At 53.0% G+C, this 26,986-nt stretch overlaps 1 protein-coding gene across 1 annotated transcript in view; it reads right to left on the reverse strand.

The window, feature by feature from the left end:
* Positions 1-266: 266 nt before the first annotated feature.
* Positions 267-26,986, reverse strand: part of CNGB1 (cyclic nucleotide gated channel subunit beta 1) — a 47,866-nt gene continuing 21,146 nt past the window's right edge. Inside the window, exons 3-19 of the mRNA XM_042781781.1 lie at positions 24,570-24,677; positions 24,064-24,221; positions 22,601-22,756; positions 21,377-21,585; positions 20,287-20,337; positions 19,774-19,860; positions 17,109-17,173; positions 16,107-16,229; positions 12,688-12,829; positions 11,819-11,978; positions 10,053-10,150; positions 9,870-9,953; positions 8,011-8,129; positions 7,583-7,729; positions 3,247-3,466; positions 561-620; positions 267-500 (exon numbers count right to left, since the gene is read on the reverse strand). Coding sequence (XP_042637715.1) covers positions 267-500; positions 561-620; positions 3,247-3,466; positions 7,583-7,729; positions 8,011-8,129; positions 9,870-9,953; positions 10,053-10,150; positions 11,819-11,978; positions 12,688-12,829; positions 16,107-16,229; positions 17,109-17,173; positions 19,774-19,860; positions 20,287-20,337; positions 21,377-21,585; positions 22,601-22,756; positions 24,064-24,221; positions 24,570-24,677 — 2,221 coding nt within the window. The remainder of the gene's footprint in view (positions 501-560; positions 621-3,246; positions 3,467-7,582; positions 7,730-8,010; positions 8,130-9,869; positions 9,954-10,052; positions 10,151-11,818; positions 11,979-12,687; positions 12,830-16,106; positions 16,230-17,108; positions 17,174-19,773; positions 19,861-20,286; positions 20,338-21,376; positions 21,586-22,600; positions 22,757-24,063; positions 24,222-24,569; positions 24,678-26,986) is intronic.

The raw sequence follows: 26,986 nt of genomic DNA on the forward strand, positions 1-26,986 counted from the left end.
AAGCTTCTTGGTGCCTCATTCTATCCTCTGCCTCTAAGATCTTTAAAGCTAGAAAGTAAGTTCGTTCTTATAAACAACAGTTGATTTCAAGGCTACGCCTGAGAAGCGGGTGTGTCAGGGTAGCGCCGTGGACGGGGTGGTTAACTGGGAGCGACCGAGGCCACTACTGCGGGAAAGCTTCTCCCGGGGACGCATCTGGCGTGCGCTTCCGGTGCTGGCCGGACGGCGGCGCGCGGGCCCCGGCGCGAGGGGCGCCTCGGGTCGCCTCACTCCTCCTTCTTCCCCTCAGGGATCTCCGCCGACAGGATCTGCTCGTCCGGCTCCGGACCGGGGCTCATGCGGATCCGCACCGAGTGCTCCTCAGCCTCGGCCGCCAGCTCTGCGCCTCCCTCGGGCCTCCCGGGAGAAGCGGGTGGCGGAGAGCGCGCGGCCGGGGGATCCAACGGGGCGGGCGCGGGGGACGCGGCCTGCTCCGGGGCGGCCTCCGCCGGGGCCGCGGGCTGGTCGGGGGCGGCCTCCGCCGGGACCGCGGGCTGGTCCGGGGCGGCCTTCGCCGGGGCCGCGGGCTGGTCTGCGCCGGCTGAGCCTGCCTCTCCGGCGGCGACTTCCGAGCTCTTGCCCTGGAATATGCAAAGGAAGATCGGTGAGGCGCAGGTGGAAGGTTGGAGGGGTCTACTGACTCGGAGACCCCTTCTGGTCCCCGCTCCCTCGACCCACAAGGGGGCGGATGGCGCAGCGCGCAGGGTATAAAATCTAGTGACTCGGAGCGGAGCTATATCAGGGTTATTTGGTTGAAATAGAATATGTTATGGTGACGCTTAAGGATTCAAAGTCCCCGTTAGACTTAGTGGGAGGTCTTGGGGGATATTTTAGATCTCTGCTGAGTCGGGCTCGAACCTTGGGTGAAGTTGCTAATTCCAGGGCAGAGCCTGTCTCTGAGCCATTGATGGAGAGGACATGGAATGCACAGGCTGTGACCATGAGGGAGAGCTACCAAGTGGGACCTGGCTGCCCTGCTCAGCCTCAGTTTCCAGGCAAGGGTGCCCTTGGAGTGAGAAAACTAAACAAACTAGGTAAAAGGTGATGAGGGGAGGAGCAGCTGGTGGCCTGACCACCTCTTGGGAAGGTCTGAGCCGAGCCACGCCTTTGGGGACCTGATGGGTCTCCTGTCTGCTGGGCCTCCATAGAGTTTGGCCGTGGTCTTTGTATCAGCAGGGCATTGGGTGTGACTAAAATTGGGTTCTCTGCACAAAAGGACCCTGGAGAGGGAACTGGTCCCCAGATGAGAAAGCCCAAGTGGTCCTCAGCTGCCCCAGCCCCACTTGAGGTGATGGGAGTGAATTTAAATGGAGCAGTCAGGGTGCTTATGAGGAGTAGAGCCCCTGGAGTTTGCTCAAGCAGATAGGACACTGAAGGAAGGAAGCAGAGAGAGGGGAACAAAGATGTTGCTAGAACTCAGTGCAGCTCTTGGGACCTGTTGCTCTCTCTGTCTCGGTATTTCTGCATCTTTTGAGGCATCTGATGCACCCTCCTCTGTCTACACTAAACTGTGACCACGTACTTCCCAGGGAGGATGCTGGTGGTGGTGGTGGTGGTTGTGTGCTGTCAAGTCGGACCCGACTCATAGAGACCCCTCCTTGGGTTTCTGAGGCAGTATCACTACGGAAGTAGATTGCCCCATCTTCCTTCTGAGGAGTGGCTGGTGGGAGGGAGGATGCTAGGTGCCCATAACCCGACTCCTCGAAGCATCTGGCTATGTGTGGAAGCAGAGAATCATGGGAAGTTCAAAATGCTTTCACAAAAGGTCTCCTGCTTGATCTTTTCAACCCTACGTGGCATCCATGAGTCATCTGGGTCTCAAAAAGCGTGATGAGCTTCCCTGGTGTCATGGAGCTGGCGGGTGACAGAGTGGAATCTGGGCCTAGGATTTGTATTTAAGAGCTCCCTATCCTCTGCCATTCTTTCAGTTGTTCTGGATTGCAGGGAAATAACCTTTTTCTTGGAACAATCATGCATATTCAATTTTCAACTCAAAACCCAGGAGTGACAAGGCCCATGTCAGATACAGCTTTTCGCTGTACCTAGAACATTCTTGGAATCCACTTGAGAGTCATGTCCACCTTTGATTTTCCCAGTCCCACCCAGTCTTTAGTCCTACTAAAGACTTCAAGTTACCGGCTTAACTTTGCCATTGACATTTGGTGAACCAGGCAGTCCTGCCTTTCTTCAGTGGGGTCATCAGTGGCTACACATGGAGAGTGTCTTGGGACCTTTGATGGCTTTGGTGTCACTCATCAGACTCCTGATGTCAAATGCCCCCTGGATGGGCCCCCTGGGCTCCTACACCAGCCTGTATTGAGGCTGAGTTCATCCTGCCCAACTCCAGACCCCCCTTTCCCAGCAGCCTCCCTAAAGGACAGTCATTAACAGTCATAATTACTGCAGTCATTCTAATTGGCATTCTTGGCTTTAGTCACAGAAAAAAAACCCAGAACTAATTTTTAAATTCCCTTTAGATTTATGGGGGTGGGAGCAATTGGCACTGTGCCTGCCTGCAGGATTTTGCTGTAAAATGTTTTAAATTGTCACCTACACCATATTAAATATGGGACTTCACTCTCATCTGGGGAGGGATGTGCCCTGTTCACATCCACATCTACCACTGCAACAGCAACTGGACTTCCCTTTGAGGAACTGTCCCTCCCCTGCTCTCAGTATGGGGGTTAAGTATGTGACTCAGCCTTCTCCAGAGCACTGCATCCCTGCACCCACAGTGATTGGTTCAGGAATTAACATGTGACCCAATTCTGTCCAATGACAGCGAGCCCTGGGACTTCTGCTAGAATCAACAGGCACGTACTTTCTGCTCCAGTTGCTAACCTAGCAGATGTAATCCTAGAGGGGGGCTGCCCAGGAATGGAGCTTCACCAAGGAAAGCAGAGATGAGAGAATGAGAAAACTGGTCCTGCTGCCATCATTGGGGCTCCTGAATCCAGTCTTGCCTGAACTTTTCAATTATTTGACCCACCAAATCGCCTATTTTCTTAAGCCATTTGAGCTTGCACTCTGTCACTTGCAATCTGAATTTTGCAAAAGGGATCCTGGCTGATATAAAGCAGGAGGAAAAAAAAAAAAAAAACAACCTAAAACTAATGTAAATGTGTGGTCCATACTCTGAGGCCCCTTGGCCTTCTCCCAGGCACATAGCAGAAACGCACAGGGTGGCTGGGCTGCCAACTACATTACCTGTTCCAATAACTGCTGCTGCCTCGCAGCTGCCTCCAGAGCAGCCAGTTCTTTGAGCCGAGCCCTGAGGTGGGCAAGCCTGCCGCCTTTTGCCCCCTTGGGGCCCAGCTTTCCGGCCGCGGCCAGGGCAGCGTTGAAGAGCTTGGGGGTGCCGGCCCGCGGGGGCAGGATGAGCACGCTCTTCTGCTCCTTGGGCTTGTTGTTATTTCTCAGCATGCGCCTGAAAGAAAGCAGCGCCCGCTCATATCACAGGCTCTCTCTGGGAGAGAGGAAAGGCTGATTTGTGTAGAATCCTTCAAGTTGGGGTTGTGTGGTGGAGGGTTTGGGACTAATGATTTTTGCAGGGTTTTCTGTGCCAAGCACAGTGGCAAGGACTTAACACATAGCATCTCACTGAATGAGCAGGACAACCATGCAAACATGCTTCTTACTCTCTGTACCTTATAGACAGGAAGCTGAGGCTCCGAGAGGTTGAATAACTTGTCTGAGCTCACACAGTTCAGAAATACTGGAAGCCACGTTGATTTATAGGATCAGAAATGGCATACCGGTTGCTATTGAGTCAACTCCAACTCGTGGTGACCCCAAGTGTGTCAGAGTGGGACTGTGCTCCAAAGGGTTTTCAATGGCTGATTTTTTTGGAAGTAGATTGCCAGGACTTTCTTCTGAGGCACCCCAAGTGGACTCAAACCTCCACCCTTTTGGTTCGCAGCTGAGCATGTCAATCATTTGTACCCAGGGACTCCAGAAATAGCATAAAACCAAAAACCAAACTCACTACCATCGAGTTGATTCCAACTCATTGTGACCCCCATTGGGTTTCCGAGGCTATAAATCTTTACAGAAGTAGATTTCCCCATCTTCCTTCTGGGGAGCAGCTGGTGGGTTTGAACTGCCACCCTTCTGGTTAGCAGCCAAATGCCTTATCCACTCCACCACCAGAGATCCTTAAAACCAGCATACCCAAATGAAAAAAGCTAAAGGACCCCAAGCTGCTTGCTTCTCCTTCTGCTTCATCGTCACTTCACCATCACCATTAAACATGGCCAGCACTTACTGTGTGTCTGTATGTGTCAGACCCTAGCCTCGGTCCTTCACAGCCACTCTGTGGTGAACAGACCCTAAGGTGTCCCCGTGATCCCTACCTCTTGGTGTTCACCTTCTGGGTGACCCTTTGAGGGTGGGCAAGACTTGTGCCTTGCTTTTAACAAATAGCGTAAAGCAAGGGTGATGGGAGGTCACCTCCATAATTACAATAGCTGGGATTGTGACCTCATCTTGCAAGGAGACTCTCTCCACTTGTGGCTTGCATGGCCCATGTGGCAGGAAACTGAGGGCAGCCACTGCTTTCTAGGAACCGAGGGTGGCCTCTGTGACAGTGAGACACCAAAGCTGTCAGCTGCAAAGAACAGTGCGAGCCTGGAAGCAGATCCTTCCCAACCTGAGACTTGACACGAGACCCAGTTCTGGCTGACATCTTGATTCCAGCCTTGCAAAGACCCAGTAAAGCTGTCCCCAGACTTCTGACCCACAGAATCTCTGAGATAATGACTGTGTGCTGTTTAAAGCTGCTAAGTTTGTGATGTCACACAGCAGCAGATACCAAACACACTGTCTCATTTCAGTGTAACTACAACCATCATGGAATCCGAGGGTGGTGCAAATGGTTAACGTGCTCAGCAGCTAATCAAGAATTTGGAGGTTCGAGTCCACCCCAAGGCACCTCAAAAGACAGGCCTGTCAACCTACTTGGAAAAGATTAGCCACTGAAAATGCTATGGAGCTCAGTTCTACTCTGACACACAGGGCACCATGAGTTACACTCAATGCAATGGCAGCAGGTACAACCCCCACAGGGTTTGTTTAATTTCCAAATAAGGATGGAGGCCCAGAGGGGGTGAGTAATTTGTCCAAGGCCACACAGCTAGGAAGTGGCAGAGTTGAGACTCAAACCCATTCCTCTGACCCCAGTGCCCCAGATCTTACTAATCACAAAGCACCATCATGGTCAATATCTTCCTGGAAGCTGACAGCACCTTTTTGAGAAGGAAAGGGCTGTGGTTATATTGCGGAAACTGAGACTCAGAGCCAGTGGAGTGATGTGCCCAAGGTTGCCAGGAAGTGGCAGAGGCGGATGATAACCCAGGTCTTCTAAATGCATTGCGTCACCCCGTGTCTCTACATGAGGATGGAATTTTCCGTCACACAGAGCCCCGGCCTTGACAGGGAATTTTTCCTGCTACAAATATGTGATGAGTGGTTTGGCTCAGGAACAAACGTGTCTCGCCTGCAGTCTAACGGGCCTAGACTGCTAATTGGCAAATCCATTCATCATTGTTCCAGCGCAACTTGTTTGTTTAAAAATGAGGCCCTTACCAGCTGCTTATCTAATCAGAGGCAACGGCTTTAAATTGTGCATATTGATATTAATTGCCCAAGACTAGCATTCCCTAGCTGGGGCGCCCACAGGGGACCACAAACATGATAATTCATCAGAGGCCTGGCACTGTCACCTGGGTTATTTCAGTCCATAATTCACAGCATGCCAGTCCTCGGGAAGGCTCAGTGTGGTACTCGGATGACACAAAAGAACAGTCCAGAAGGCCCTCACTGACTGCTAATGGCTGGCCCTGTTTTGAAACATTGAGCTGCCTTCCATGATGTTTCCAGATTAAGGAAAATCATAAAAAACAAACTCACTGCCTTTGAGTTAGTTCCGACTCATAGCAACTCCTCTTTGGGTTCTGAGGTGGTATCTCTACGGAAGTAGATTGCCCAATCTTCCTTCTGAGGAATGGCTGTGGGTTTGAACCACCAGCCTTCTGGTTAGCAGTCAAATGCCTTAGGCACTATACCACTCGAGCTCCCAGATTAAGGAAATCCATATTCATTTTCAGATGACGCTTGGCCCTATAATTAGGATGGACCATTCACCTCAGGTGGCGTTGACGGTTTGCAGTCAGCTTCTTACCAAAATGTTTGCGCCTACCCAGTGGCTCAGGAAAGAAAGACCTGATAATTTGCTCCCATAAAGATGACAGCCAAGGGAACCCTGCGGAGCAGTTCCCCCCGTAACACATGGGGTCGCCATGTGTCGGAATCAACCTGAGGGCAATGGGTTTAGCTTGTTTTAATTTGCCCCTGGAAAGAATGGCATTTTCACCAGTTTCAGCCCCTTTTCTGGGGGTGGCAAGCCGGGACTGTGAGCACTTCACTTGCTTTGGGACCTCAGGTGACCCCTCTGTAGGATGGGGGGCTTGCACAGAATCCCACGGGTGGCTTTTCCAACACAGGCGTCCTGGGCCAGTGGTAGAGTGTGAATGTGACCCCCCACCTCTCTTCTCAAGTCTAGAGAGCCAGCCACTCGGGAATTAAGCCCCAGCCGCCAGCCCAGAGCCTCCAGCACCTCCATGCTGCAGGGCTCTGCAGCCCGAGCATTCTCTAGCTGCCCCTCCTGCAGCCTCCTGGCCTCCTCCAGGGATACGGGCTCCCCACAGACAGTGCCGAGGAGTGGAGCCCCCTGCACTGCTCTTGGGAGGGCTCCGAGGGACCCCGCTGATTTGCCGGACCCTCTGCTGATGGAGCCAGAGGGATGAAATGACAGCTACCAGTGTGGCTTTCCTGAGCCTTGCTCCTTTGCAGGAAAGTGGGAGAGAGTGTGGGGGAATCTGGTGCCAGTTCTCAGAGACTTTCCCGTCCCTCAAAGGAGTAGGGATTGGCACGCAGAGCTGACATGGCTGGGGAAGCGGGTGGATTTTGTGGAAAAAGTTCAGATGGCTGGCCTTTCAAAGGGCTCAGTGACCTCCCTGGAGTCCTCAGTGGTGCAAACCATTCACGCGTGTGGCTGCTAACCAAAAGGTTGGTGTTTCTGATCTACTCGGAGGTGCCTAGGAAGAAAGACCTGGTCATCTACTTCCAAAAAATCAGCCATTTAACTCCTGTGGGCACAGTTCCCCTCTGACACACACTGGGTCACCAGGAGTCAGAGTTGACTTAAGGGCAACTGGTCTACTCTTCAAAGAAGCCACGGTCATTAACGCCAGAAAACGGCTGAGGAAGGATCCCTGATTAAAGGAGAAGAAAACTACACAGCAACCCAATGCCATGTGTGATCCTAGGTTTGACCAGGAAGGGAACAGAAAAGCTATGAGAGACGCTCCTGGGGCAGTGAGTGAAATCTGAGTGCGGACTACGGATGACGTGATAGTACTGACACAACACTCAACTCTCCCGACTTGGATGAAGCACTGTGGTTATGTAAGAGAAAGTCCCTGTTCTTCAGAGATGCACTCCGAGGACTGCACGAGGTTTTTGAAGGGAAAAAACCATCACGCACCTGGCTTTCTTCCGGAGCAACTTCTGGGACTCGGGGTAATGCACCAAAATTTCGTTCAGGTCCTTCTTGTCCAGGATGAAGAGGTTGGTGAACCCGTGGGCCACCACGTTGGCCGTGCGCCGATTCCCGCCCCCAACAGCCAGCAAGCTGGGCCAGAAGAGAGGGAGGAGGGACGTTTGCAGGCTTCCGCTTTGATACCATCACAATCTTCATTGTGCCTCCTGTGTTGAGTCCAGCAGCAGCCCGTGCGGCTGAGAGCCTGGGCCCACCCTGCATATGTCTGCAGGTACTGGGGTGCAGTCACAGCAGGGTCCTCAGCCCGCCCCAAGCAGCCCTCCAGGACATGGGCTTGTCCACTGGCCATTTCCTCAGCCTCCCCCACCCCCAGCCTCTGCCCAGCGCACCTCATGTCACCCCTCCTGTCTGACCTTATTTCTCCAAACACCGAGCCAGCCTTCAGTGTCACCAGCACAGACTTCCCATCCGGGCCGCCCAGGACCTGAACCTGGCCCGCCTGGATGATGTACATCTCACGGCCAATCTCCCCCTGAAACAGAGACAGGGCTGGTTCCTCTGCCCATCCCCACCCCCCAGAGAAGCCTCAAGGGCTGGGCCCACAGCCAGGAGGGGCCTGCTCTGGTCCTGGCCCTGCCACCATCCTGGCCTGTGGTGTGGGGCCGGCCACTCCCCCTCGTGGCCTCAGTCTCCCCATCTGTGGATTGCGGACAGTGACTATGCCCTGCCCTGCCTAACTGGCAGGCTTATGATGAGGAACGAGTGGTGCCATGGAAGGAAAATGCTGGGGAAGCTTTCAGGTACAGGTATAACGGTTCCTGCCGATTCCCGATCACACACACAGACGGAGGCCCAGGGCCTGGAAAACCTACCGGCATCTAACAACAGTCTTTACAGAAAGAAATTGCCAGGTCTTTTTCCCACACAGCCACTGGTGGGTTCAAACCACTTAATTAGCAGCCGAGCACTTAACCATTGTGCCACCAGGAAAATAGCAACACAATTGCACCTACTCTTTTCCAGGCACAGTGCCAAACTCTATGCACATCTTATTTAGTTCTCACAATCACGCTGTGAGGGAGGTGTTACCGATATCCCTATTGTACCCAAGAGAAGATGGATACTCAGAGAGGGAAAGCCACTCACCCAAGGCTGCACAGCTAGGAAGTGACTTCAATGTCAGAAAAATCACTATATTGCTACCAAACTGTATTGGCCTCTAAGGCTGCAGGTTTAATTTCTCAGCCATCTGCAGCACCCCTTGCCTTTTTTTCCCTGGCTCACTGCTTCCAGAAACTTCACTGGTGCACAGCACACAACCTGGATGCAGGGGCCTTCTTGAGGCTGTCAGGGTTCCTGAGTCCCCAGGGGTTAAGTGAGCAATACTTTCACCTCTACACACACACCCAGAGGACTATAATGCGGGTTCCCATACCCCTGACCACTCACTCACCAGTGACCTCCATCTCACCTTCAATTCCAAAGAGTGGGAGCAGAAAAGGCCCTAGACACTATCTAGCCCTGGGATTCAAACCTAAATGTTTTCTCGGAGCAGATGTAAAGGATTGAAAGGGGCCTGGTGTGGGGCTATAGGGAGTGGTAGGGCCTGTGGCAGCAGGAGAAAGCATGATTCCCCCCATCAGGGGCAGCCCCTCACCCACTCCAGCTGACCCTTCCTGTTTGAGAAAGCAGGGTCCACCATCAGCATTTTCCAAGTGAAGCTAGAAATCTGGATTATAATGTGAAAGCTCCTCATACTTAAAAGTTGGGAATTAATTCAAATTAAAAAAAAAAAAAAAAGATCATGCCAAAAAAACCCACAAAGATCCACAAGACATCTGTGGGCTGGATTGAATACACGGGCCATCAACTTGCAGCCTCTGCTGTAGTCATACCCCATTTTCCTGATGGGACAGCTGGGACCTAGAAGTGGTTCTAGCTACATAGTCAAGGCCCTGCCCCTCTTCAGACCCCTTGCTTTCCTTGTCTGTGAAGTGGGCGTCCTCATCTTGGACCTCCACGGTCCCAGGTCCGAGGGAGCTGTGGAAGTTCTTTGCAAAGTGTGAGGCACACCTGTGTTCACTGCCAGAGCCTCCTGGTCCCACCCAAGCAGCAGCTCTTGGTAAGATCACCATTGCACGGAGCTGCAGCCACTCCTCCCTCCCAGCAATTCCGCTCTCCTCGAGCCCTTTGCAGGCGCCCCCCCGGAGCCCAGCTCCTTGAAAAGGTTGTGGATCCCAGACTGAGTCCACAGTCACCTCCAGCCACTCACCTTCTTACACACGTAGTCATTGGGCAGGTAGACAACAGAGCGAAGCCGCTTCAACATGTCGAAGATCATCTGCCGGTCACAGCCCTGTCCCAGAGAGGAGGGGAAGGAGCCCCGTGTAAGGGCAGGTGTGTATGTGCGGGGCCTCCCAGAGCCCTGAGGGAAGGGACGCTGGGCGTGCCATACCTGGAAGAGTACCACTTTGCTGACAATTTCGTAGTTCACATCGATGGCGAGGTCCAGCCGCATCTTGTCTGGAAGCTGCACCATCAGCTCTGACTCATCTGTGAACGAGACCCTGGATTTTTCAGAAGCCAGGCCAGGCCCCTCCCAACACATCTGGTCTGAGTGCACGCCGGGCTGGCCGGCTCGGCGCACACAGTCCTGCCACATGGAACCACTTGGGGTCAGAGTGCCCGCTCTCACCTCCCAGCCCTTGCGGACGCTGTTGCCTCCACTTTCCAAACTCCTACTCATTTTGGGGGTGTCCACCAGGAAGCCTTCCCTTGATACTCCCTCCCATCAGCTGCTATGTTAGTCCCCCTGCACTGTGCACTGTAGCACTCACCACACCTTTCACTGCAGTTGGTAATGCTCTGTCTGCCCTACTCGCATTATAAGAATAACGTTAGCAAGAGTTACCGTATGTCTGGGCATCCTGGGATGTACCAACAGTTAATGTGCTTGCCTGCTAACTGGGAGGTTGCTGGTTCAAGTCAACCCAGGGTGCGGCCAAAGAAAGGCCTGGTGATCTATTTCAAAAACTCAGCCATTGAAAGCCTGCGGGGCATAGCTCAACTCTGTCTCACACAGGGCCGCTGTGGGTCAGAATCAATTCAACGACACCTGGTACTTGTACGGTGTGTCTAACGCTTGCCATGTTCCAGGCAACGTTTTACAAAGATTGTTTTATTAAATCCTCACAGCAACCCGAGCTGCACACAACTATAATCCCCACAACTATAATCACAGGCTTGGTGAAGGCTGTGACTTGCCCACGGCCACACAGCCCAGGAGGGGTGCAATCAGGACCCTACCCAGGCCGTGCGGCTCCAGAGCTGCCAGGAGAGCAGGGGCTGCGTTGGCTTTGCCGGCCCTGGAGTCTGGGGCCTGGCAGAGAGCCGGCCCCAGGATGAACGGGTGCTGTCATTCGCCCGGGTCCTGAGGGGGAAGCTGCAGCTCCCAGAGTTCGAGCACAGCTGCATTAACCCAGCCCCGGCGGCCCCCACTGCAGCCCGGGGTTATTATCTGTGGGTTAAGCTCTGGGTCGTGTGACCATGGACCCGTAAGTGTCCTCTCTGGTTCTTAATATGCTCCTCTGTCAAAAGAGGAAATGATACAGGTGTCCTAAGGCCAACACGGGACAGATGAGGCAATGGATACCAACATGCCCTATAAACCACAGAGAGAAGAGGCCGGGGAGAGAAAGAGAAAGAGAAAGAGAATGTGTGTGTGTCCCTGGGTGATACAAATGGTTTGGCTGCTCAGCTGCTAACTGAAAGGTTGGAGGTTCGAGTACAGCAGAGGTGTCTCAAAGGAAAACTTGGTAATCCACTTCCCAAACATCAGCCACTGAAAACCCTACACAGCACTGTCCTACTGACACACAGGGGGTCGCCATGAGTTCAGGATCAACTCAACAGCAAGTGATACGTATATTTAGAGAGACAGAGAGATTGATTGGTTGATTGGGAGTCTTCCTTCTTCCCTGTTTTAAACTGCAACAGGGATGTATTTCAATCTGAGTGAACTGGGAGAACTCCCCTCAGTCTTTGGGTGTCTGTGATGGCCCAGGCTAGGGGGACCCTACAGGCTTCCCTAGACGCCCTTGCATAAGTCCCAGCCCTCAGGGCCCCCCCCCCCCAGAGGATGCATGAGGGAGGACCCCAGGAACCAGGCAACAAGACTCGGCCTGGAAGAGCTGGTGGCGTCCAGGACGAGGTCAGTCTTACCCAGCATGCCTTGCGAGTGCCAGGTGTACTCGTACCAGGTCTTGACGCGATTCTGCACAGACCTGGGGATCCTGTAGAAGTTCATGTACTTGACGGTGCTATCCATACAGCTGCGGTAGTAGGTCTGTCCTGCGGTGGCAGCTCCCACCACGTCTCTCATCTGGGAAGATGATTGGGGGTGTCAGGGAAGATTTCCAGTCAGAGTGCAGGACTATTCAATGGGTTCACACAGGCCAGGGATACATGCTCGCAGAAGAGAGAGGGAGACCCGTGCCCACACACAGGGAAGGTCTGACTGCTGGAGAGCAGACTGATGTGGGATGGGGAAGAACAAGGCTGCTGGTCCCTCTGGTGGTCTCAGTTCCCCTGGGCCATGTGAAGAGGGAACACTACATGGGGCTGGACTTGTTCTGGTTCAACGTGGCTCATGGTGCCAGCAGCCCCTTGTCTGGCCCCACGCTGGAGGCCATGTGACCAGGGCCCCTCCCAAAGGTAATTCTGAGAACACCTGGTTCTCACCTCCTGTACTGACTAGAACACAAAATGCCCCCTCAGCATGTTAAGGACCACCAGGGGTCTCCCAAAGGAAACACCTGAATCCTCAGCCTTTGCAGACACCATTCAACCCAGGTCTCCCCAACATCACAAAGAGACTGAAGCCTCAAACATGAAGAAACGTCAGGATCTTCGCAGTGGGGTCTACATCAGGGATCCCCCTCCACCACCAGGTCCCAGAGCTCCAGGCGTCTGACTCTGGCTTAGTGTGAAGGGAATGGACACAGATGGTAACATCTGTAGCAGCAGTGGGCGAGGGACTGCGGGCAGGGCCCTTACAGGCAGGTGGGAAGCCAGCCTGGTGGCCCAGCTACCTGTCCAATCATCACGGAGAAAGCGAAGACGCCTGTGAAGTAGTTGAGCAGCTGGAAGACGATTTCGAAGAGCGTCTGGGGGTCGGGCAGCCCTCCGATGGTGATGAGGGTCTTCACAGCCCAGTAGTAACAGCGAATGTAACTAAGAGAGAACAGAGAGGAGACCCACCCTACCAATCTTGGAGGTGTCAACCTCCACGCATTTTATAGTTTGCAGAGCATGTCTGTAAATGCAAATACTGTCTGGGTTGTTCTTTTCTTTTTTTTTTTTTTGTGGCTCTGTTCCAACCTTTTAAGGTCATGTTGTCAACCCCACTGACAGATGTGAAAAGCGAGGCTCCGAGAGATCACTAGGAAGAGTTGTCAGGAGGCAAACTGGGGTCTTCTGACTTCCTCCTTCAAGGAGGAAACAGCCCGTCCATGTTGACGGATTTCCTTTGCTATCCACCATATGTTGGTTCATGGAGAGCAAGGAAACCCAGGAGATTCCCAGCACTGAGGTGGAAAAATCCTGGGAATTACCTCTTCCGGTCCTCCCTCTTGCCCACTCACGTCCCAGGTAGTGAAACTAAGGATCCAGAGGAAAAGGGAGCACTCATGGTCACCAGCTGGCCAGTTCCAGAGCTGGCACTAAAACCCAGGGCTCTGCATGCTTCTCTCCTCTGTCACCCCACCATTAGTAACCCCCGACAGAGGTGAGTGAACCACTGGACACGGGGTGTGGGCATTGCTGTCCCACTAGGGACAAAAGGTTTAGGAACTGGCCCAAGCCTGTCTAAGTATCACAGGGCAGCCCGAGCCCACATACGCTGTCCATGTCTTCAGGCTGTGCCCTCGCAGGGGTCAGAAGGGAATGAGGACACAGGGCCTGTCCTGGCTGGCTTTCCCATGTCTTCCTGTCTCCTCCCAGCACACAGGAGCCATCTGGAGCCTGCCCTGACCCACCAATGCTCTCAGAGTCCCCGCTCAGCTGTGAAATCAAGACCAAATGATCCCATCTGAGAATGAGCCTGAACCAATCCCCCCGCAAGGCTCCATTCACCAGCTATTGCTGTGGTTAGAACATGGGCCCTGGGGACGGACCTTCTGGGCCAGACACAGCTCTGCCATGTTCTAGCTGCACAACCTGAACAAATTACCCAACTTCTCCAAGCCTCATTTTCCTTCTCTGTAAAATGGACAGTGGTGGAGCTAGATAGGATGCTAGGTGAGTGCCAGGCACATTGTGGACCCTCAGTGAACGTCAGAGTCACGATCTTCATTGCTGTTGGTGCCTGCCACGTGCCCACAGTGGGAGCAGAAGGGACTTGCCAGTGTCCTCACGAAGGATACCAACAGGTGGAGGCAGCAAGCCAATGTACAATGAGCGTAGGGAGGGAGAAGCAGAGGTTTCTGGGGAGTGTGGTGGAGGACTCTGCCTTGGGCAGTACTCTGGGTCCCTGCACCTCCCCTGCCCAGTGAAACCCACAGTCATGTAGGTTCTAACCACCAGAGGGCACCCAAGGCAGTTTTAAACCAAAAAACCAAACTCACTGCCTTGGAGTTGGCTCTGACTCATAGCAACCCCTCCTTGGGTTTCTGAGGTGGCATCACTACAAAAGTAGTCTTCCTTCTGAGGAGTGGCTGGTGGGTTCAAACACCAGCCTTCTGGTTAGCAGTCAAATGCCTTAGGCACTACACCACCAGAGCTAGCTAGACTAAACTCAAAACTCACTGCTGTTGAGTCCATTACATCTCATAGCAACCCCTCCTTGGGTTTTTGAGGCAGTATCTCTTGTGAAGAGTGGCTGGTGGGTTTGCATGGCCAGCCTGGGCCCCAAACCCCCTAGATCACTGGACACTCTCTTTGAGGTGGGTATTCTTACATCTGGGCCAGAAAGAGAGGAGACCCGGGATGGATGTCCTTCCTGGTCAGAGCAATTGTCCACTGGCATGGCACTTCTTAGGGGCCTGTCTGAGGTCCTCGTGTCTCCCACGTCCTCCATGCCCCAGCCTGGCAACCAGAATGGGAGAGCTACGGACAGAATGAGGGACCCAGCGTACGTAGGAACCCAAGTCCTCAAGCCCTGGGACATAGCAGGCACTCAGCAAATGGCAGCTGCTTTGGAGGTGATTATTTTCACTGTTAACCATGATGCGGCATTCTTGAGGAATCTCATTGGACGATGCCACTCTGGAGCGTAAGATCCAAACTCCTCATGTGAACTCACGGAATCCTCTTGGCAACCTGGGCCTGCCTTTTTCTGGGACATTTCTATACCCCACGCCCCCTCTGGCCACACAGGGCTGCTCCGTTCCTTGGTCCCATCTTTCTTCATGCTATTCCCTCTGCCAGGGATTCTCTGTCTCGCCTCTTCATCTATCAAGGCCAAGATCAAACTTAACCGTTCAGTAAAGCATCTCCTAACTGGGGTAGAATTGGCCATGTCCACCCCTTCCCACCCCTCTCCCACCCCCCATGGCACCGGGCACTGAGCTCGCACCCTTTTTTTTCCCATCCAGACAGATGGGACCATAGTTAAGATGCTGCATGCACACTGACACTGCCTGGGTTCAAATCCTGGGTGATGAACTGTGTGGCCTTGGAAAGTCACTTTACATCCATTATCTCATCTGTAAAATGGGCCCAATAATCGTGCCTTTCTTGTGTGATTAGGGGAGTCGAGTCCCTGGACAGTACGAAGGACAAATACACTTGACTGCTGACTGAAAGGGTGGCCAGTCCACTCAGAGGTGCCTCAGAAGAAATGCCTGGTGATCTACTTCCTGAAACTCAGCCATCATGAACCCGTGAAGCACAGCTCTTCTCCAACACATGGGGTCACTATGAATCCGAGTCGACTCCACGGCAACTGGCTCTCATAGGACTGTTGTTAGATGAAGTGAGTTCTCACGGGCCGTGCTTAGAACAGGACTGGTCTGTGGAAGTGACTACAATGCTTGCTGCTATTATTAGTGTTATCACTGCCATAGTCATCGTGATTATTTCAGCAGGTCCCATAATGTGTGGGAGCTTTCCAGACTGGCACTTGTTTCCCCGTTCCCTAATCGGTTGTGAGGCCTAGGGGGCTGTGCTGAGAAGGGTTTGGTGGCTCATTCGCACTCAGCCATGCATGTGGGGTGGGAGTGGCCACAGATGTGCAGTGGACTTGCAATCCTACTAGACTCTGGGATACTGAAAGGAGGGTCCTGTTCAGGTATGTACCCCCTCTGTCTGGCACAGAGTCTGTTACATGACAGATACTCAGGAAACATCAGCTAAAGAGACATGGAGACATGACCTTCAACGTTATCGTTCATTGACTCCTTGGGAACAAGGCAGCCTCAGCAACACGGCGGCAATGAGATACCTTTGTACTGTGAGTGGTAAAGAACAAGAATGTCATCTGAGCACGCCCAGGAGGACGGCTGTGGCTCACCCGTTCCCCACGCCATCGTAAACCCAGTGAGTGGAGCCAATGCCCTGGTAGGCCGACGCCCAGTAATATAGACAGGAGTTCAGGTGTAAACTGTAGAGCAGGTATGCTGTGGTCCTGATGACCCTGCAGAGAAGGAAACGGTGTGGACATAGTAGCAAAAGGGGTGGTGGTGACATCTCACTCCAGGGTCAGGACTGCAGAGGACAAGTCCGTCACCACCTCCACGTCCACCTCAGAGATGCTCCTGTTAGAACCACCTGGCCCCACAGCTGCTTGGCGAGATGGACACCTAGCCGATGGGACCCAATGGGGAAGGCCACTTGGATGCTCTTTTGAGACTAGGCCAGTTAGAAATGGTGGCACATGAATGGAAACTTGTCAAGACGTGGGGTCAGAATTGGCACAGGGGTAGCACAGCCATGCGTGTGCACAAGTTCTCAGGGCATGGACAGGCCAGAGGAGAAGCACACCCTTGGGGAGGAACAAGGAAGCGACACATGGAGGCCGTGCCACCCAGGAGAGGGGTGGAGAGGAGCTTATTCTCCAAGTGAGGCCTGGCTGGTCTCCCATCCCACCCTTGGACATCTGCAAGATGGCCTACTGGGCCCATATGTTTGAGCTAGGTCGGGAGGCTTAGTTTCCTGGGCTGAGACCAAAATGTGGCCCAGCTCTCTGGAAATGCTAGTGAGAAACACGTGTCAGCCCACATGTGTCCTTATCACAATGGGGGGAAACAGGACATTCCTGAGTCTGTAAAACACAAACACCCTTCTGGAGAAGAGGAGGTCAGGCCAGGAAGAGACCCCATGTCCGGGAGGAGGTCGGGGGGCCAGGGCGCTGAAGGAGGAGTGACGGAGGAAAGGCTGGCTGGCTCCGTTCTTGCTACAAAGGCTGCACGTCTGTGTGTGTGCGTGTGTGCGTACACTTCTGTGTGCATGTACATATGGGCACATGTGCATATGTGTGTGTGCATACGCTCAAGCGTGTGCAGGGGTGTCTCACCTGTAAACATAGGCCTTGCTGAGGATGGCTTCCAGGCGGTTGTTAAACTCGAAGAAGGCCATGTACTGGGAGGGAGAGCAAGGCGTCAGGGCGGCCCATCACCTGTGGGTGGCATGCTGCACGGCCCCCACCTCCCAGACCCATTCTCCATGGGTGCTGGGTCTGAGGGCCCTTCCCCGGCCCTGGGAAGAGGGGGCTGGACAGGGAGCATTCAGAATCAGAGGCCTTAGCCCTTTGCAGGGTAGGGGCCAGAAACTGCACTTAGGAATCTGAGGAAAATCCCAGCCCATGCCCCTCACAAAGTGCCTATCAGGGCGTTCACACAATTACATGTAATTGCCAATTGTGCACACAATTACATGTAATTACATGTAATTGCTATTCCCTCTGAATCCCAACATGAAACTCTGAGAGGTACATGTACCCCAGGTTAAGGACCCTGTTTTAAGTCTTTAAAAAGGCAATTTTATAAACAAACAGCATCCCTTACATCACTCACCTATATCTTTCAGTCGTATTTATAATAATACCAAAACCCAAACCAAACCCACTACGCCACCACCAAAAAAACCAAACCCCCAATTCCAACTCATAGCAACCCCTATTCGGTTTCCAAGCCTGTAAATCTTTATAGAAGGTGATTGCCTCATCTTCCTCCTGTGGACCTGCTAGTGGATTTGAACCACCAACCTTGTGGTTAGCAACTAAATGCCTTACCCACTACGCCACCAGAACTCCTTATTTATAATAATAATAAAACCCAAGCTAAACCAAACCCATTACTGTTAATTCTGACTCTTGGCAGCCCCATGTGTTACAGAGAATTGATACAAAGGGTTTTCCTGACTGGAATCTTTATGAGAGCAGATCACCAGGCCTTCTTTCTTCCCTGGTGCCACTGGGTGGGTTTGACCCACCAACCTTTGCACTTTATAATACTAACACTAATACAGGACTCACTGCTTTCCTTTACTGAGGGCCCAGTATATGACTGGCACTTTATATCCAATTCTCTCACTACTGATTTCTGTATGAGGTGTTATCATTCTCCTTTTACAGAGAGGACATTGGCATTCATGGAAGTGAAGTAACTTGCCCAAAGCACACAGGTGGTGACAGAGCCAGGATTCAAACCCAGATATGACTCAAAACTGCAAGCACTTTCCACTATGCTACACTGGCTCTAGATCTCTGTATAGCTCTCTGTTGACATGTGAGGATAATGCCATAATCCAGGTGTGTGTTCTGTCTACGCCGGGTTGAAACTGGATGGGAAGGACCTCACATTAGGCTCAAAGAGTTGCATCTTCTGAGTTGTGCTAAACGTTAGACCCCTGAGTTATGCACACTCTCTAGGACCACCAAGGGACCCGAGATGGGACCCACCTCTATATTTGGGCTAGAGCTTGGCCTGGGAGCCAGCCTTCCTCACCCCACTTTTGGCTCCAGGGCAAGGTGTGCAGCCCAGGAGGCTGGCAGCTCCTTCCTGTCCAGCCAGGAAGTTCGGGCGCAGCTTCCACACTCAAGCCCAGCACGTGTGGTTCCTTCTCGTCGGGTCCTCCCATTCCTCCTGCTTCTCTGGCCTGTGAAGGTCTCTGCGTTTGCCTCTTTTGTAAATTCCCTCATTACTCTTTTTGGGAGGAGGCATCATATAAGGAGACAGAGGTGAATTTAATTTATCAGCCAGCAAAATCCATTTGGGGGACCCTATGCGCTCTGACCACCTGTCTCCCCTGTTCAGACAGCTGTGGTCTTGGCTGCACGTTGTGCCAGCCAGACCCTCCGTGGGACATCAGCTCTGCTTAGCGTGTGTCACTGAGCACTGATCAATGATGAACCAGGTGTCCGGCTGCATGTTCAAATCCATCTTGGTCACTTCCTAGATCCTGTGGCCTCAGGCAAATCACCCAAGCTCTCCTCTGTCCCTTAGATGGAGACCATTATAAAGCAGTGGGCGCTCTCTTGAGAGGAGCCTCGGTGGTGCAAGCAGTTTGCAACTGACTGCTAACCTAAAGGTTGGCAGTTCAAATCCACTCAGCAGTACCACAGAAGAAAGGCCTGGCAATCTGCTTCCATAAAGATTATAGCCAAGAAAACCCCATGGTTCTACTCAATGACACCTACAACCACCCCCTCTCTGGAGAGTCTCTGTAATTCCTGAAAGCTTAGCCTGTGGAGACTGACTGCTGTGTTCAAATCTGGACTCCCTTCTACTGTGTGACCTTGGGAAAGTCACTTAACCTCTCTGTTCCTTATTTGTAGATAGTCATAATAATAACACTCACCTCAAGGGTTAGAGAGCAAGCACTTGTGGAGCCCCTGGAACACCTAACACATAGGGCCACAGGATGTCGTAAGGAGTTTCCCACTGAGATGCTTGTGGAGCCAACGTATCTCCCCAGGGGCCCCCTTCACAGACCCTGCCCCTTCCCAGTGCCACTGAGGACAAACAATAAGAAGCAAGGGCTGGTGCAGAGCTGGGATTGCACGCTCTCAATCAACCATCACATCAATGCCAGCAGGTAGGAAGGAGTTCCATCCCCATTGCACAGATGAGGCTCAGGGAGGCCATACCCTCATTGTGGCGCACCTGGGACGGGAACCAGGTCCACCTGCACTGAAGGCTGTCGAGTGTACCACTTCTCCACAAGCCCATGAGTCTTACCTTTAAACATCGGGGCAGGCGAAAGAGGGGGTTCACACCAAATTTCAAGTAGAGAAAGTCCAAGGGCAGGAGGCAGAGCAGGTCCATCTGGAAACCCAACATGGCACCATGTGTGTAAACATGTGAGCCCTGGGGTGGGGCAGGGTGGGGGAGAGGCTCTCTGCCTTCAGTGGAAAGATGAGGCCAGAAGGCCCCAGGAAGGGCCTAGAACTACAGGGCAGAGCCACCCCCACCAACAAGCCCCTGCTTGGATTCAAAGCCATGTGGCCAACCCCAGGGGTGACTTCATTACCATGGACAGAGGCTCTGTGCCCTATGGGGGAAGCTGGGGAGCTGTGCCAGTGTCCTGGGGCCGGGGGCCTGGCCTGGTGTCTAGAGGTCACTCCCACGGGAGATGGGACCAGCATCCCCCATGTAGCAGGAACCACATCACCCTGGTCCCCAGAGCTCCAGGGCCCCGGAAGCCACCACCTTCCAGACCCCGCAGGCACTGAAAACATGCAACGCACACACCTTGAAGCGCTCAGATTTCAGGTAGTTATTCCGCATCTCCTTTTTGTCCGTCTGGAAGAAAATGGGAGCGCGACTGAATGGCCTGAGAGTAGAGTCCCTGATCTTACGGGGCACAGAGATGGGAATCCCCACAGCACCTCCAGCCCCTGCCTTTGTGTTGGAGTCACGGGCCCATGGACATGGAGCCAGATTGGACCAGATGAGGTTCTGGGAAGCCCTCGTGTTTTACAAGTGGGGAAATGGAGCCCTAAGCAGAGAGGCTCCTGTCCAAGACTCCGGCTAGATTCTTAGGTGGAAAACAAGGATGTGTTGGCCCTGAGGGACCTGCTTCACTCTGTGACCTTTTACAACTTTGTTTATTGAGAAGCAGGCATCTGCTCTGCTCGGGCCAGGAAGGAGGTGCTTGGAAAGTCCTCTCTGCTCTAAATTGTTTTAGAAGCAAACCCTCCATTCACCTGGACACAGCAGAGCAAGCACTGCCAGTGTGGACACTTAAGAAGAGACTCACACAGGGAGACCAGTCTGTGCACCCCCCTTCCAATAGTCAGGGCCCCAGTTTCCTCCCTGGCAAGTGGGGACTGAACTAGATAGAGCACAGGGTCTCAAACTGGTCCAAGAAGCAGCGGACACCCTGAACTATGCATGTTTTTGCAAGACCCCCAGGGTACGCTGACTGCCAGCAGTCCCCTGTGCCGAGGAACCTACGCATCATCGCAGGCAATTCTCCCATCAACACCGTGAGTGGGGAACGATTGCTACGCCCATTATACAGACAGGGAAACTGAGGCTCTCAGCAGCAGTACAGCGAGCTGAGCTGGAGCTGGGATTTGAACTGAAACCCACTCTCCACACCACTTCTCCATTTTTAGTTCCATCTGACAGTCCAGGAACCACTGTGCCAACGAGTGACCCTCGGTGTCGTATCAAAGGTGCACAAAGAAGGCAGCTGTGCTGTCAAACAAGCACAGATGGCCGTCCCTGAGCTTCCCCTGCTCATCTGTTTGTCTGTCATAGCACTGGGGCTCCGGCCCCTAAGGCTGTGGCTGCGGGAACAGCCCCCGGTCACCCCCTCCACCTGCCTGTGACTCACAATGATGTCCCCGCCTTTGACAAACTGCAGGCGCAGCTGGAATACGGTGATGTCCAGGAGGTAGATGAGGTCACACAGGTAATCCATCAGCAGCCAGAGATGCACGTTGTCCGGCCTCTGGTAGGGGAAGGCCCAGCGCACGGGAATCAGCCAGCAGTTCCAATTCCAGGCCAACACCACGAAGAAGAGCCACAGGATGTACATCAGGTCTGCAGGGCAGGGAGGGGCGGAACGTGCTAGAATGTCCCCAGAGAGATGCGGCTCCTTGCTGTTGGGTCAGGGCGAGGCTTACTTTTCCTTTGGTCTGTACCTCCCTACAAGCACTACACATTGTACCATAAGGGCAGTGGGCCAGGCCTGGGGGACAAAACGACTGTCTTTGTTTAAAAATATCACTGCCAGGCCCTAATAAATCAGAGTACTCTGAGGGGGTGGGGTGGGAATATGGTGAGATCCTGAGATAATTCATTTTTGTTGGTATTTTTCCAAACAACCATTCCCTGCTTTAGTAAATACAGCATAGCAAATAATGCATGGTAGACAGACAGATGGGTAGACGAGTGGACAGACAGATAGATGGAGGGAGGAATGATGGGTATTGTAATTCACCCGGTCATGTTAGAGACCCAAAGGATAAGTGTGTGCAAAGCCCTAGGACTCAGGACACCAGGGTTGAAGCCCTGCCCTCAAATGCCTTCTTGTGTGACCTTGGAAAAGTCCCTCTCTGGCACCTGCCCTGTCGTTCTCAGAGAAGTCACAAAGAAACGTCAGATGAGAGAAGTAGACTGTAAAGTAAATTGTAAAGTGGGTTTTATCCTGAGGAAAGTGGAATGGGCTTCAAGGGAAGCAGGAGGAATCCACTTCAGATGTTGGAAGAACACCTGGCCTTTTCTGCTCAGCACAGGCGCTCCAGGAAGGAATAAGCCTGAACAGAGTAGAACTTGGCCAAGAGTCAGAAGACTCCGGTCCTGGGCCTGCCACTAACTAGCTGTGTCCTTAGATCAACTAACTTCCTCATGTACAAGATGAGTGTGACCTATGTTCCTAGTCTAGGGATTTTATTTTGGTTTTTAAGATCAGATGAGGAAGTGTGGAATCACTTTGGAAAACGTAAGTGTCCTTCACTGTCTCTCCACCTCTCGCGCTCCCCCGACCCTCTCCCATCACCCTTCCACCCTCCAGCTCCTCTCTCATTACAGGGGGCAGGGCTCCCCCTGCACTCACTGGTCAGTGGGTCGATGCTCTGGGGAAACTTGTACATCTTCCAGGGGCGGCGTTTGAACTTGCAGCACAGCATCTCGCAGTAATGCTCCTCCTCTGCCTGCCCCGTGTCGGCTCGCTTCACGTCTGGGGCCGGTTCTGGGGCTTTCTTAGCTGGGGCTGTGAGATGACACTGGTGACTGCCTGACCCGGCCCTGAGGCCCATGTGGGAGATGCAGAGCGAAGCCTTCCAACTGCAGCCCCTGGAACTGGATGTGAGGGAACCCCGACACCGCCCCCCAACCCACGGCCAGCTCTGTGGGCGGACACCAAGGCATGCTCCTGGAATAAGTCCCATAAGTCTTTCTGCAACAGTAGCTGAGGTGCACCACACCCCAGCAGCCCTCACAAGACACCAATCTCGAACTGCTGCTCAAGAGCTGCCCCAAATGAGGTGCTTCTGAGAAAGCTCACTATTGCAGTTTAGCTTCTGCGTCTGTGGGAGCTCTGGTAGCATAGTGCCTAAGGCACTTGACTGCTAACCAGAAGGCTGGCAGTTCAAACCCACCAGCCACTCCTCGGAAGGAAGATGGGGCAATCTACTTCCATAGTGATACTGCCTCAGAAACCCAAGGAGGGGTCGCTATGAGTCGAATCCGACTCAAGGGCAATGGGTTACGTGTCTGTATCTGAGCCCCCTTGGTTCCCTCTGGTGGACTGGGGGCATTTTGTATCTAGGGCTTCTGCCACCTGGGGTTGGTGTGTTGAAGGGGCCCAGCGCACATGGAAAGCGGGGAAGTGATGCTCTGGGTTTCTCAGAAGTAAGAATCTCAGCTTTTTACCTCTTAAATGAGAGACTGGATGAGCTCACGGTTTCCTTAAGCATCTTGAAGATACTCATTGGTGACTTAGGGATTGGTTCTTATAGGTTCAGTATGGCTATATTCTTAACTTTAAGACTGTGAAGTTAGGCCCTGCCAGGTCCATCATGGGGGCCATGAATTCCAAGGCACATGCTCCTCTGGGAATATCCAGAAAACCCTCCTTAATGAGAGGCAGGGTTTCTTCCTGACACCTTGAAGGTAAGGTAACTTCATGTAGCCCCATAATAACATTGCAACTGAGGCCTCTGAGAACTAAGACTTTCTGGTTCCAGAGTGGGTTGCAGACACTCTCTGAGTGTTAGACTTTGAGACATGTCATCCTGGAATGGCATCATGAGGAGAGAGGCAGGAAGGCCAATGGGGTACTTGCCCTGCAGGAGAGGGAGTCAAGTGCAACTGGACCATTGGTTAGAACTTTGACCTTCTTACCTCCCCCGGGTTTAGAGCTGTACTTTCGGGACCCAAAATCTAAAGAATGGAGATCAGGGGTCTCTCATGCACCCCGATCACTTCCTTGGATCCACCTCACCGTGAGACGACAGGGAGCTTTGGGGCTTCCACCCTACCTCTGGCCAGACAGGCTACTTCCCACTCCAGACTCACAGGGCTCGGGGCTCTCCTCATCAGAGGTGACATCAGGGTCAATGAGCTTCTCCTTGACCTTCTCCGTCCGCTCCTTGAACAGCTTCACCAGCTCCTGGAGCCGCTCGTTGATAACGGCGCTGTTCTGGCTGGCGGTGGAGGCTGCACGGTCCTCACCACTGTGGGAACGTCGCCCAAAACTGAATGGGCTGAGCAGGAAGAAAGCCCTGTGCCCCAAGCATGAGCCTGGCAGTGACTGCCTCCACCTGTCCCTATTTCCTCTGACAGCGGAATAGTCACCCCTACTGCTAGCTGTGAACACAGCGGGGCTCTGAGTCCACACCCACTGGGCAGAGTTTGCAGCACTCCAGGTCGACCAGAAGCAGCAAGAGGCCAGCCACTGGCAAAGTCCACCTTGACGAGAAGAGCTCCAAAGCACCCACGTGCCCCTCACACACAACTCCCCTCTCCCACTCACCCCACCCAGCCTTCTGGCTTCCTGAGACCCCAGAGGTAGCCCCACTTACTCTGTAGCCTGTGGAGTGGAGGGGTCTGACCAGGCAACCACGGGGGACTCAGCTGGCGATAACACCTTGAGCTCTTCGGCCTCATCGTCTTGGGAGGGTAGCCTCTTCCTGAGTGGACAAAAGTGGAGGCACCTTCAGCCTAGGGCAGGATCAGCCCAGGGGGACAGGAAACTGCTCTGAGCCCTGCAGGTCACCCAGGTCCTCTGCATCCCAGCCCCTGCTCCCACGTTCCCTTTGGCTGCTGTCAAAGGGTCTTATGCCTGGAGGGTAGATCATCTTTATGACTAAAAGGGAGAAGTCCAGCTAGTCTCTGGCTCTCAGTCTCCATGTCTGTTCAATGGGCCAGCACACAGGTTATCACCCAAGTATGCACCCCACTCCTGACTCTTACCAGCATGTATGTGACCTTGGGCAAGTTACTTAAACTCTCTGGGCTGCCTCAATTTCTCCTTCTAGAAAATGGGGCTAATCTGCCCAACTGGCAGAGATACCACTGAATGACTCAGTCAGGTCTCAGTTTACATGTCCTTCTGCTCCCCCTCCCTGTCTAAACCCCCTTCCCAGCTCGTTCTCCTCATCTTCCATCACACCCTCCTTTGCATTCAGCTACCAGAGAAGCCTAAAGGTTCAGGTCCATCTTGTGAACGCCCTCCTCAGAGCTCAGCCTCATCAGAGCCACCCCTGGTGGAAAGAAAACATCCCCATGGGCCACAGAGTCAGGCAGCCAGTTCAAGTCCCAGCCCTGCTCCACCTCAGGTCCAGCCCCTGCTGGAGTTCCAGCTTCCATATCTGTATGGTAATGCCTAAATATTCCCCCACATCCTCTATCAGTCAGGAAGTCCAAGCCTGCCACACACTGCCGCATCTGGGAGCAGGTTGAGTCTAGGTTGATGGTTTGGGGTATGTCCACTTGGATTTCAGAGATAAGAAGATTCTCACCCAACCTTCTCTACCTCTCCCCACCCACCACTACAGCTGGGCAGCAGGTTGGAGCATGGATAGTGTGACTTGGGGGTGGGGTGTAAACAGGTGGTATTTCTAGCCCCATTTTACAGCAGGAACATAGAGGCCTAGGAAGGTGAAGTGACTCATGTGAGGTCCCACATCTGCTAAGATGGAGAGCTGAGATACTCTCCAAACGGGAGCTTGAAGCTGTGATAAGGGCCTTGCATGTGAGCCCCTCTGTCAGGGCCTGTGGTTTTTGTGGCCTTTGGCTCCATCAGTTGTCCCCAGTGCTCAGTCCGCCCCGACCCAGGGCCCCGCTGGCCTCTCACAGCCGGTCTCAGGACCTTCCATCTCAGAGCCAGGCTTAGGCAGAGGCTCCCGGGTTTCTCACACTCACACACAACTCAGTGTTCTCTGCCACTGGCTTGTTTATTTGGTTACATGCTAATTGTCTATCTGAGCTCTACTAGAAGGTCAGCTCCCAAGGGCCTCTGTCAGGCTTCTCCGTGGCATATCCCCAGTGCCCAGAACAGAGCCTAGTACAGAATGATGCTCAGCATAGGTGAACCCATGGCGGGGTGAATGAATGACAGGGACAAGAGGAGCTCAACAGGCCCAGACCATAAGGGAAAGCAGGAGGCTTGGGCTCTAGTCCTACGTGATCTTTGTTTCTTTCCCCACCCTCAGGCATCTCCCACCTCAACCCAGTCAATATGGGGTCACTATGAGTCAGAGTCAACTCCATGGCAATGGATAGAAAGGGAACAGGAGGTAGACCTGATATTTACAATCTCTGTGGAGTCACTTCTGATGCTCCTGGTACATCTTGTGTATAATTTAGTGAAACTGAACACTGGGCTCTGGCTTGCCTCATGGGGCTGTGAGCTGTGCTCCTAGAGGAATGAGATTGTGGCTTTTCTTCCTCCACGTTAAAATCTGAGTCCTCAGTTTGCCACATTTGGCCATTTCCAATCTGGCAGTCTCCTGACCTGAGAAATAATACTAAATGGCTTGTGGATGAGAGCATAAATTAGTCAAGAAAAAAGAATCATCCCTCCAGCCAGCTGGTGCAGGAGGAGCAGCGGCAGCTCCACTGTGGCTTACATACCGACATTCACAAAGCATTGTACTGCACTTCACAGTTTGCCTGGAGTTACACGCAGGGCCTTGCCCATCACCTAGCTCAAGTTGTCCAAAATCAGCTTTCCCACATAGCAGCAAAGTGATCTAGGAGGCACAGAAATGTGCACAACCTTGACCAGGAGTCCCACTCTTGGGGAGGAAAGGCAAGGGCAGAGAGCTGAAGACCACGTTCACAATGTCACTGTGCAGAGTGCCCAGCAAGAGGGATTTGCTGAGTCCATTCTGGCTCATGGAGCTGGTAGACTACCCATGCCACAGCCGGCATGGCGAGTGTCAAGGAGACAGCCCAGCAATATGGAAAAGGGCTCACAAATGAGATGAAGCAAAAA

Source organism: Orycteropus afer, unplaced genomic scaffold (genome assembly GCF_000298275.1).
Source record: "Orycteropus afer afer isolate SDZICR_OR568_19922 unplaced genomic scaffold, OryAfe1.0 scaffold00009, whole genome shotgun sequence".
In the NCBI taxonomy this organism is placed as follows: Eukaryota; Metazoa; Chordata; class Mammalia; order Tubulidentata; family Orycteropodidae; genus Orycteropus; species Orycteropus afer.